The following is a 12650-nucleotide window of genomic DNA, read 5'->3' on the forward strand; positions in this document are numbered from 1 at the left end:
ACTTAAAGTTTCCTTTGTAACTTGATATTAAATAATTGATTTCTAAGCTATTGAAATGTACTTTGCGTACTCTTCTATTTCGGTGGTGAATTTATCTTGGTACTTTCAAAATCATGTAGGGCAGGAATGATAAAAATAGAATGAACATATCAGAAACTAACTCCCTCTAGCTCATAAATTTCATATTTTTATTTGTTCCTAGAACCAGTTTGTGAGGTACAACGTGCCATTGTAGTATTATCCTCACTTTATTAATATGCAAGGCAAAAGTGTCTTGTCTAAGAATGCAGAGTCAGCCACCGAAAATCCCAGGTCTAGAACCTCTTTAGTTTTAAGATGTGCACTCACCGCCTGGCTCATTTCAAAGGCCACAATATCTCACTTTGATTTTGTTTCTCGCAAGACTTTGAAGCTTGTGAGAAATGTGGAATGAGCCAGGCTAGGAGATTATAGGAGTCTTGTTGGCTCAAAAATGCAACTCAAGTTTATAAGTACAAAGCTTGTATCTTAAAAAGACAACAAGCACCAAACTTTAAATTGTGAATTAGAGCTGAGGCAGCTTTAGGATGTGGAAATACGTGGAAGAAAACTTAATAGCCTAAGCTGCCTTCCAAACTCTGCAATGGGTACTGCTGTCATTAGCTATAGGATTCTATGCATAGTAAGAGCCAGAGTAGATGACATCTTTAAAGGCAGAAATTTGGGGGCAAGCCTGTTGAACCAATGAGAAATTAAATAGAAATAATTTGATAGTTGTGTTTATTTCATATTTCACTCATATGAAATGAGTTTTGTAGATAGTTCAAAGAAACCTCAACAGACCTCTGCCACCTCTCCCATCTGCTGCTTCTGGTGCTGTTTGTCAACTTGCTGGTACCGCTTCTGTGAAGCTGCAGCTGAGGAGACCTTGGTGCTTGTCTTGGCTGGTGAAGAGTCCCAGGAAACTCAAGACTGAGGATAACATCCTCATTGTGGCAGTTCAGGGTGCTACCGTGGTACAATTTAACAGTAAGAGGCATACACCACTTTGTCAACCAGTGTGAATGACAGGGTTTTTCAGTGTGGGAGACCATATTCAGACAATCAATTAAACAAGACAGGAAGGCGAAGTCAGAAGGAGGTATCTGCTAAAAGAAAACCTGCTACTTAACTCCAAAATTGTGCTCTCGTGGGCAATTCATTCTTATTTAGAGAAACATCATTTGGTATCACTACATCTTCACCACTATGGTGTATGTTTTCTCTATTTAAAACTTTTCCCTTCTTTCCACATATACTGAAATTTATGGGTGCATGGGACCCAGCACATTTTAAAAAACTAAATGACAATAATAATGTATTTTTATCAACATCACATGGTGGAGAAAAAAATCCCATTGTGTGGAAATATCCGCTTTCACCAGTAATGGCATGCTCATTCAACATTTTTCTTTATACTCGTCCAGTAAATTAATTTGTTCTTCCTGTTTAGTAAAAACATATTGTATGCCTTATTGGATTGGAGCACGTCATTGCTTTTAATTCAACATTGTAAAACCAAGGATAATGTTAAAAACTTTTTGTACATAGTTGCTACATATATGGCAAAATTAATTAGGGATAGATTAATTATTCTAAAAGAAATGGATTCTGGATGGTTTCTCCTTCAAATCAAATGACTTTTTGTGTGTGAAATAATAACCCCCTTACCCCCCTCCTCCTTCTCATCTCACTTCTTCTTTTCCTTCCTGAATAGTTATGTATGTGTCTCTCCTGACTATTGATATTTACCTTATTTTCACACTTGTTAAATACCTAACATATTGTATCAATATATAGTTGGTAAACATTGGCTCCTGGAATAAATTAATTTAAATCACCCTTTAAAAAAAAGATGAACACTACTTACAGAGATGACTATCGTTTGTCTGAAAATCAAGTAATAGCCAAATTATTACTCTTGATATTTGAAAAGAACTCTACAGGAGACATTAAGATTTATAAGATCTAATTTTGATTATTATTGCTTAAGTAGTAAGTAATTAAGTCATAAATTATTGTGTACAGTAAAAGTAGAGCTCTGAGGAGAGATATATACATATTTTGGTTAATGCTGCATTTATTGCATTTTTCTTAAAGCTGAGGCTCAAAAGGCTTTAATCTAGAATTACATTTAAAATGCTCTTCTGTAGAGTGACATTGTCAGATAACTGGCTCCAAAGCATACGTTGGGAACTTGATTTTTATTTTGGGACATGCTCTGCTTTTCAGGAGTTGACCAAACGGGAGGTTGAATACATCGCCTTATCAAGAGACACCACCGAAACTGATCTCAAACAGCGTCGAGAGATCCGCGCAGGCACGGCTTTTTACATCGATCAGGCAAGTGCTTACCACACTCCAACACTTGGTTGTTTACTCCTGGTCTTTAAGAAATTGATTTTTGAAGTAGAAAAAGAGTAGCTCATGTAATAGTGAAAGATGGATGTACTGTGCTCTCTCAAGACAGATTTAATTTAGGTTTTTGGTTTTCCTGTTCTTGGAAAGGCCTTCTTAGTTTAGTACTAAATAAGAAGCCATAGTTGGAATTAGTGGTTCTAAAATGTTAGCTAAAGATCAATATGCTGATTTCTTAATTTTCAGTTGCTTCCTATTAATTGCCTATAGAAATTTGTTTTGTTTTAAAAAAGAATTAAGGCGATTTTAATATAGGAAATTCTCTAGCACATTTATTAATGTATTCTCAATATAAAGGTCAAGTTTGTAAAGGTTTATTAAACATACCGAAATTAGATATATACTTCCAGGAACTGCAGCTTTTTGGAGAGAGTACTTAGGTGTAGGTTACCAATTAAAATAATATTTTTTGAAAATTATAATGAAGCTTGTTGTACATTTCTTTAAATATATTGCTTAAAATATTAAATATTGTTCTTTGTTAGGAATACCTAATAGAAAAAAGGACAGAGGCTTTAAACATTTCATAGAGAAAAGATTTCAAATATTCAATAAATTCGTGACAAGATGCTTGATCTTCTTGTTAAAAAAATAAAAATTAAAACACTAGTGAGCTGCTGTTTTTCCTTCACCTATCAGATTGGTAAAGATTAAATAATTTGCTAAGGTCCATTGTTGATGAGGAAGAAGGGATGAGGAATTAACATTGCTGTTAACGGGAGCGTAGACTGATGCAATTTTGAAAGAAAATTTGTGATTATCTATCAAAAGAAAAGAAATTAAACATATTTGTATCCAGCAGTAATATTTCTAGCAATTTTTCTTTCCAATGTTATTCACACAAAGCGTGTAAAGTTATATATACAAGGATGTTTATTGTAGCATTGTTTGATATCATATAAAACTGTAAGTGAAAATTATAATGATGTACATTTAGGAGACTAATTAAATAAATAATGGTAAATAGAATTCTCTGTCACCATTTAAAAAAATGAGATGAATCTATATGAGGTGATAGGAAAGAAGTCCGGGATATATTAACGGAAAAAAAAATGAAGTTGCAAGACAGTATATATAATATGGTCCCATTTGTGATTTAGAAAAAAAGAAGAAATGTGTAAATGTTTGTGTATACATTGAAAATTTCCAGAAGGAAACACAAGAATCAGTAAACAGGGCTGACCTCTGTGGAGGTATGACTGGGCATTTGGGGTGGGGCGAGGAAAGAACATTCATAGTTCTTTAAATTTGAAGCTTTCCCAGGAGTACACACTATTACTTATAATTAAAAGAGTGAAATTGTAAGAAGCACTGAGTGAAAGAATTTTTGGAGACCAGAATATTCACATTGTCACACAGATGACTAATTAATTACAAAAGGAAAAATGTACTTAAAGTGATTTGACAATAACTACCTTAAACAGTGGTGAGCAAACTTAGCATCATATGGTGGGAAAATCTGAGAAGTTCAGACTTCCAGCAATTAGAAAAGTAATGCTTTGTGGATGAAGCACAGAAGTGTATTTAAAGAAATCCATTTTATTCACATAATGCCAAATGTTCACTTTATTTCTAATTATAAATGGGAAAAAATGTACTTTTACAGTGCTTGCTTCTTTTCGGGACCCAATGAGGATGAAATGAAGGAGATGGGATTTGAGTTGAGATAGTGGGCAGCTGAGGAGAGAGATTAGAACATGAGACCACAGCCTGTGTAGAGGAGAGGGGATAGGAATATATTTAAGTGACGATGAAAGAACTGGTTTTGTCTGGTCGAGCATGGATTTAAAAACATATTTTTTGAGTGGATTTTATACCTAGATGATGGTTGCAATGCAAAGTAAGGAAGAGAAAGGGATTTTTGTACATTGATTATTTTAAAGACAGCTTAAAACTTTGCCTATTCAGAAATCTCAGAAATGGAGTTATTTCAGGTAACTAAGTTTATTGATTAGCTAAAGATTTATTTCTTGAAGCATAAAATAAATCATTTAGATGAAACTCTGATATTATATTCTCCTTGCCATTCTAAAAAGCATATTTTCAGATGATACCTATTTTACCATTTATAAAATATTGGAAGTGCTATGTAAATGTATGGTAGTATTTTATACTTTCATGTTTTCTTGGTGAATCCTACTTATTGTGATAAACATCAGCTATTTAGGATGCTGTAATGCACTGACACCTTCAGAGCCTGTGATGGAGATATAGGCGTGTTAGTCCTTTCTCTAAGTTGCTTCAGGCTATTTATGAGATTGTATCTGATTTTCACATTTTTTTCTTCTCTCTTATTTGGCAGTTAATATTCCTTACTGTTTGCTCATAATCGGATCCTATCAGTTGCTTGTTTAAATCCATGCACTCCCATCACACCCAGAATAAAATCCAGACCCTTTAACAAGGCCACCACACTCTACAGGACCCAACCTTGTCAACCTCATCTCCTTTCTTCTTTCCCTTGCTTTCTAGACTCCAGCTCCAGTGACCTTCTTGTTCTTTTAAAAATAGACCAAGTGCTTTCCAGCCTCAGAGGCTTTGTACCTGATATTTCCTCTGCTTGGAATGACCTTCTCCCAGATCTGTACATTCCTGCCTCCTCATCATTCAGCTTATAAATTCTCATAACATTCTATAATCACCGATCACGCCCATGCCCTTTCCACATGAACCCTGCTGTCATATACATAATGTAATCTTCAGAGCACCTATCACTCTCTGAATTTACCTAATTATTTGTTTTCATGTTGATTGTCTGTCTTCCCCACTAAAATGTAACTATTTTGCTTATCTCTGGCACCTAAAAACTGTTTGGAATGTAACTGACACTTACATTTTATGACAGGTTTCTCCTTTGGTTAATCAACCTTGTTAAAATTTTAAGTAAATTAAGAATAAGTAGGCTCTGGATGGGACCAGGGGGCTTTCCAATGGAAAATACATCTGTCCTTTTGACATCTATTTTGAGTCATCAGAATGAATAATTACCATCTGAATTCTAAATATTTGAAGTTACCAATTGATTACCAGCTACTCATGTTTGTTAGAGTGAAAGATCTTTATTTTATTTAGAAATTTCTTTTATTTAATATTCTTAACCGTTGACTTTGATGTCTGGGATCAAGGGAAAGGCAGTATCCATATAACCATCAGGTGAGGTTTCCTAATGTAGGTGGGTCAACCTAGATGAGAAATACCTGTGGCCATCTAGTGGGTGCTAAGGAGAAAAAGTTTGGGGTTTTCAGTGTGGTTGACATTGTATGCACATATGACTGATGTCCAAGTAATTTCTAATTGACATTTCAGCTGGAAACCTTGACAAAACTCCCAAATCCGAGTTGGGGGTCATGGCCATAGACTGCTTTTTTTCATGCAGGATTTTGGATAATTGATGATGAAATGAGAGGTTGAGCTCAATTACTACTCTTGAAGATCAGAATTAGGTTAATAATTCTGTAGTAGGGAATTTATATTTTCTTTCAAAATAATGTTTATTTCTTCTGATTAATAAAGTCATAAATGCTCATTTTATAGATATATATGTGTGTGTATACACATGTAGTATTTATTAATTAATAAATATTTATTGAAATGACTGCTGTGTGTCTAGGTACAGTGAACAGAAGAAACAAATTCCTCCCATCATAGAGCTTATGTTTTAGTGGGGGAAACAAAATAAACATAGTAAAGAAGGATAGTATAATAGAGCAAGTGATAAAGAGCATAGGGAAGAATATAAAAATTATTTATCTTCCCCTTCAAGACCAACAGTGTAAATATTTTCTGTATTTCTTTCTATGATGCCTATATTCATATCTATTTAATCAAATATAGTAATCTTTACCAAAATGCTATACCATGCATATAAGGTTTTACAGTCTGCTTTTTTTAAAACATGATATTTTTTTAGGAGCATTTTCCTGTGATATTAGATATTCCTCAAAAATATGACTTTTAGTGTCTGTACAGTATTTCATCAAATAGATGTGACATTATATATTTAATATTCCCATTTTATCTACCTTCCCATGTTGTTGGCCATTCAGGTTCCTTCTAAGTTTTCACTGTTATAAATAACTCTTTGGTGAATATCTCTGTACTTAGATCTTATTATTACCTTGGATGATTTTTTTAGACTTGAATGCTGGAAATATAATCAAAGGGTCTAGACATATTCAGGAGTTTCGATATACATATATCGCCAAATTCCTTTCCAGAAAGGGTGTTCCAACTCGTACTCTCATCAGTGTGCACTGAGTGATTGCCTCATGGATTCTTGTCAATATTGAGTATTTCCATATATGTACTTTGCCAAACTGATAGACTTTAATTTGCTTTAAAAAGTACTAACCAGGTTGAATCATTATTACGTTTATTGACTATTGCTTCTGTAAGATGTCAATGAACTGAGTGGATATAGAAAAGGAGAGAGATACTGATGAAATAAATAAGTTACCATCTGTCAAGAAAATGTTGACATATACCCCATGTTTGTCTATGTAAATATTTCCTGTAACTTATCCACTTGTTAATGTGAAGGTAACTTAAATATTTTTTATGCAATTGTTTTGCTAAATAGATTATAGGAACTTTTTAAAAAGAAAAATAGGTTAAAGAACAGAAATATGAAAATTTATATGACATATTATGACACTTATGGAGAAATAAGGAGATTAAGATTTTTTGCTACCATATTAACTTTCATTTGTCTTTGAAGGTAAAATAACCGAAGAAAAGCCTAAATTGTTGATATTCTAACTCTTTAAAAATCTATTACTCTAATTTTTTTCCTTACCTTACTTGTTGACATTTTTATCATTAATTCTGTTTATTGTCCTGTGAGCCAAAGAGTCCTGTGTCCAAAGAGCCGGAGAGGAAGACTTTTAAGTCATTATACATTGCTTGCATTTCTCAAATATAAGCTGTTACAAATTAGCTAAGCTACAAATAAATTGTGATTAAGTTTTTATGTCTGGCTGACAGGAGACACTCTATATAGCGTTAATTTGGGGAGTAGAAAGCCAGGATGGGGAACTTCAAATGATTTTTTTCAACTTTTCTAAACCAGTAACTCTTTTCACACTAGAATCTTGTTAATTTGTTTGACATAATAATGTCAAGTTCCTTAATATACAATATACATATTTAATATTACATATAAAATGCACTTTAAACAATTACATAATATTTTAATGTATTCTCTGTTTCGGATAATTTTTTTTTTTTGCGGTATGCGGGCCTCTCACTATTGTGGCCTCTCCCGTTGCGGAACACAGGCTCCGGACACGCAGGCTCAGCGGCCATGGCTCACGGGCCCAGCCGCTCCGCGGCATGTGGGATCTTCCCAGACCGGGTCACGAACCCGTGTCCCCTGCATCAGCAGGCGGACTAGCAACCATGCACCACCAGGGAAGCCCTCGGATAATTCTTGATTCTCTTTTATTAGTAGAAAAATAAGGATTAACTTTTTTTTAATATGCTGCTTAAATGTTACAAGTCACTAAAAGCAACTCTTAATATATTGAATAACAGTGCTATTGATCAGAAGATGAGATTTTTATCTTGTGTAAGTGCCGTTTACTTATTTTAGCAAATAGGGAAAAACATTGACTTGTTTTTTGAGAATGATTGAATTCTAGTACCTGCACCAAATCCTTTGCAACCGTATTGTTATAATATGTCCCAGTTGTCACTAGGACAGTTGGAAAAGGTCTCTCTATGTTTACTCTGGCCTCTGTATTAGTCAGAACTCAGGCCGTGGCTCCTTACCATGTTGCCATCTTGCTCAGGCCAACTCTTATCTACTCATATGTTAAATGTTTGACAGACTTATTTAATTCATTTAAAAAGAATCAAGGGAGATAAAAAATGACTTTCATTGAGGGGACCTCTGTTGTGCTAGGTGCTTTATATGACTGCATTTAATCCTCAAAACATCCTTAGGATGGAGGTGACTTCCACATCTTATAGGTGAAATAAGAGTCTTTAGGGGGCTATGGTCATACAACTGATAAATAGTAGTGGTAAGATTTGAACCAGGATCTGTCCAGTTCCAAAGTGTAGCTTCTTTCTGTCATATGCTACTTCCTTGAAAGAGCAGTGATGATGATGATGATGATAATGACAACTACTACAAGGATAATAGTATTTGTAATAATAACAGGCAAGTGGTTTTCTTTTTAAGGTTTACTGTGTGCCAGAGGTTACCTTATTTAATCTTTACCATAATCTATGAGATAAGCACCATTACTAGAAAGAAATGGAGGCTTAGAGAGGAAAGTGACTTATCTAAGTCACCCATAGCAGGTGATAGAGCAACCAAAAATCAATCTGATCCTATTCTGATATTTCAAAATAAAGAACTTGAAATATATATTTTTTTCATTTTTCTTTGGCTTCTTCAATGCTGTTACACTGTAACCATTTTGAGTATTTGAAGTTCTTTGGAATCTATTTTCATTAGATCATGACTGTATTAATAATAATTTATATTTTAATAGGTTTTACAGCTTTAAATATTTTTCTAGTACTGCATTGATTCATGAATAGTGGCATTGTACAGTACCCCTTGAGGATATTCTCATTTAGTAAACGAGGACACAGACCTCCAGATGAATTGTTTGCCTAAGGTCTTTTATCAAATCAGAAGCAAATCTAGAACAGGGCTTAGACAGTTTATGATTTTAGGTCATGCAGCTGCTTTTATCTTGAACTACTTTGTATCCATGTGTTAGGTGGTTAAAGCTGCTATATGGGGTGCTTTGTCCAGAAGGATCTTTCTGCATTTTTTCTGATTTCTATTTGAGAAATTAGGTCTCTGGAAGTTCTATAGCTTGAAGGGCAGGAAATGAGCCTTATGGTTGATCTAATTTCTACATTAAGGAATGATCACCAGTATTCATTCCACATAAAATATATATGCACTGCTCCCTTCTTTCTTTTTAAATTTCACAAGAAAAGTTATACCACAATTATTTTATTTAAAAATCTGTATAGAAAAGTTTTGAAATATGTAGGCTACATCTCTCATGCTGACAGTTAAACTTGTCAGTTCTGTTTTCATATCAAGTGTGGGCATAGATAAGTATTCTTCATAAAAAAATTCTTTCTAAACTTACATAACAGCGTCTTTTAACTGAATGGTTACATTTTCATTCCATAAACACTAAAAGTCTGCTGTGAGCCAGTTTTGCACCAATATGACATAAAAAAACAGGGTTCTCACTCCTTGAAGACCTAAGAATCCTGCTGGGAAGATTAAACAGGTATATGAGAGAACTAGGAAAACTTCAGTGTTGTGTTTCCACACTTTAAGTGCTGAGCAGACAGAGGGCAAAGGGGGCATTAATGCAAGGAGGTTAAGATGCTTGGGCCTCTGTTGGGCCCAAAACTTGTAACCATTTTTTCTCTCCAGCATCTCCTGTTAAGTCTGAGATTTATAGTCTGGTACAATATGTTGCTGATATATTAAAGTACTTAATGGATTTGCTATTCAGTTTTTAATATCCTTCTTTACAAATATGATCAGACTGCGTTAATAAAGTTTGACGGTACTGATTAAAGTATTTTAATCATTTTATAGACTATTTTAAGAAAGAATCAGGAAGCAAAGAGATCCTAAAATAGTAACGTTTTCTCCTTTTAGCCAATAATTTTGCTTACATTTAAAATTTTTAATTTGCATATGCTCTGGGTATATAACTACATAACCAAAGGGCAAGTTGGGAGGAAAGTTAAAAATCTTGGGTGATCTTTTGCACGTCGATTTTCTTTCATTTTTTTCTAAAAAATTATAGCACTCTTATAAGTTTATAATCCTCTTTTCATATTCTTATCTTTGAATGCAATTGCACTATAAAGCATCCATCCTCACTGCCAATTAAATGTTGTATAAAATAAATAAATAATTTAACATTGAATTAATAAGAAAAACGTTTGGATTTTTTGAAATTAAATTTTATTTTTTTTATTGAAGTAGAGTTGATTTACAGTGCTGTGCCAATCTCTGCTGTACAGCAAAGTGACTCAGTTATACAGATACAGACATTCTTTTTTTATACTCTTTTCCATTATGGTTTATCACAGGATATTGAGTATAGTTCCCTGGACTATACAGTAGGACTTTTTTATTTATGGGAGGATTTTTTTTTTTTAATTTTAAAAAATTATTTATTTAATTTTTGGCTGCATTGGGTCTTTGTTGCTGCACGTGGGCGTTCTCTAGTTGTGGCGAGCAGGGGCTACTCTTTGTTGCAGTGCACAGGCTTCTCATTGCGGTGGCTTCTCTTGTTGCAGAGCATGGGCTCTAGGCATGTGGGCTTCAGTAGTTGCAGCACGCGGGCCCTAGAGTGCGCAGGCTTCAGTAGTTGTGGCTCACAGGCTCTAGAGGGCAGGCTCAGTAGTTGTAGTGCACGGGCTTAGTTGCTCCACAGCATGTGGAATGTTCTTCCTGGGTCAGGGATTGAACCGGTGTCCCCTGCATTGGCAGGTGGATTCTTAACCACTGTGCCACCAGGGAAGTCCCAGTGGGAGGATTTTTAAAATTATTCTTAATAAAGTTGCGGTAAACCACGTAATCATGTATCTTGCTGCTGAAATAGATGTTATAGATGGCATGATTCAGTCCCTCTTTTCCAGCAGGTAAAATTTCATCACCTTAAGGACGACTGAGGACTAGACGTATTGAGATATGGTGCCTGTTCCAATTAGCTCTTTTAGTAAAGAAGCAGGAAGTAATGAACGCTCCCATTGGAACGATGGCAGTGAGAATGAAGAGAGTTCATGGATGCATGAGATATTTAGAGGTTACACTTACATTGTTTGAGGAATCAGAAGTAATGAATACCGGATGGCAGGAGAATCAGTGAAACTTTAATTGAAATAGACATTAGGAGGAGGGCCTGGTTTAGGGAAGAAGTCATGAGCTCGATTTGATTAAGCATGTTGAGTTTGAACAGTCCTTATGGAGGTATTTTTAAAAGGTATTTGGAAATGTGAGCCTGGAGCTCAGGAGAAAGGCTAGGGTCACACAGTCTATTCCTCAAGAATAATGAAATAAAGAAAATGGAAAAGTCTTATCTATTGTTGTTGTTATACTTAACATAGCAGATAACAGAGCGCCTGCCATGTAATTAATACTCAATGAATGAATAAGAATTTGTGGGTGTAGGTTTGATCTTTGCCAGTGGAATAACCAATGAGAAAGGGGGGGGGAAAGGTTAAGAATAAAATCTTGGGAAATGCTTGCCTTTTAGAGGACAGGAGGCAGAGGAAGGGCTGGGGAAAGCCAAGGGGAAACCAACCTGGTAAATGTTCATAGAAGATAAAGCACAAGAGAGGATCAACGGAAGAGGATTGAAGGACAGGAGAACACAAAGATCAAGAAAAAGCTTGATTTTTGGCAGTTTTATTTTTGGTACTTTCAGGTGAGCAATTTCAGTAAAATAAGGCGATGGATGCTTATTAGAGGCAGTTAGTATGTGGACTATTTTCAAGAGGCTTGAAAATAAAGGAGAGGAAAATGGGAGCATATTAAGAGGTATCAGAAGACTGTAGATTTTCTTAAAGTAGAGACATGTATGTAGAAGAAAAGGAATCTGAAAATGCAAATAAGATATGGTATAGTTGACGGAAGATTTTGGAGGAGATGAGAGGGAATGCCATAAGCTCAGAGTACAGAGAGCTAGTCTTGGAAGGGTAGGAGTGATACTTTGTCAAAGACAAAGTTCCTCCTCATCATCATTTGAATATGCTCAAGTCTTTGCATCATTAAAAAAAATGACTGCTGCTACACTGTCCCCAGCTCCATCTCCCTATCAACAGGTCCCTCCCTTCTTCTCTTCATGGCCAGTTATTTTGTAGAATGTTGCTCGGTATGGGTTTGTCTGGTGTTTCCTCATGATTTGGTTAAGATCATGCATTTTTTTTTTTTTTAGCAATAATGTGAAATTGATACATTTCATTGCTGTATGTTAACTGATCACTTGGTTAAGGTGGTATCTACCAGGTTCCTTCACTGCCGTGTTATTTTTTCCCTTTGTCGCTTATAAATATCTTGTTGGGGGAGATTTTCTTGAGTCTTTGCAAATATCCTGTTTCTCGTCATACTCCTTTTTTTTTTTTTTTTTACCTGATACACGGGCCTCTCACTGTTGTGGCCTCTCCCATTGCGGAGCACAGGCTCCAGACGCGCAGGCTCAGCGGCCATGGCTCAC

At 35.1% G+C, this 12650-nt stretch overlaps 1 protein-coding gene across 6 annotated transcripts in view; it reads left to right on the forward strand.

The window, feature by feature from the left end:
- VWA8 (von Willebrand factor A domain containing 8) overlaps nt 1–12650 on the forward strand; it is a 364937-nt gene that overhangs the window by 43641 nt on the left and 308646 nt on the right. For all 6 annotated transcript variants that reach the window (XR_012327693.1, XR_012327692.1, XM_073795252.1 and 3 more), the window contains exon 4: nt 2251–2361. Coding sequence is in view for 4 of the 6 variants with exons in the window: in XM_073795252.1 (XP_073651353.1) it covers nt 2251–2361 (111 nt within the window). In the remaining 2 variants the exon portion in view is untranslated. The remainder of the gene's footprint in view (nt 1–2250; nt 2362–12650) is intronic.

This window comes from Tursiops truncatus, chromosome 18 (assembly GCF_011762595.2).
Source record: "Tursiops truncatus isolate mTurTru1 chromosome 18, mTurTru1.mat.Y, whole genome shotgun sequence".
In the NCBI taxonomy this organism is placed as follows: Eukaryota; Metazoa; Chordata; class Mammalia; order Artiodactyla; family Delphinidae; genus Tursiops; species Tursiops truncatus.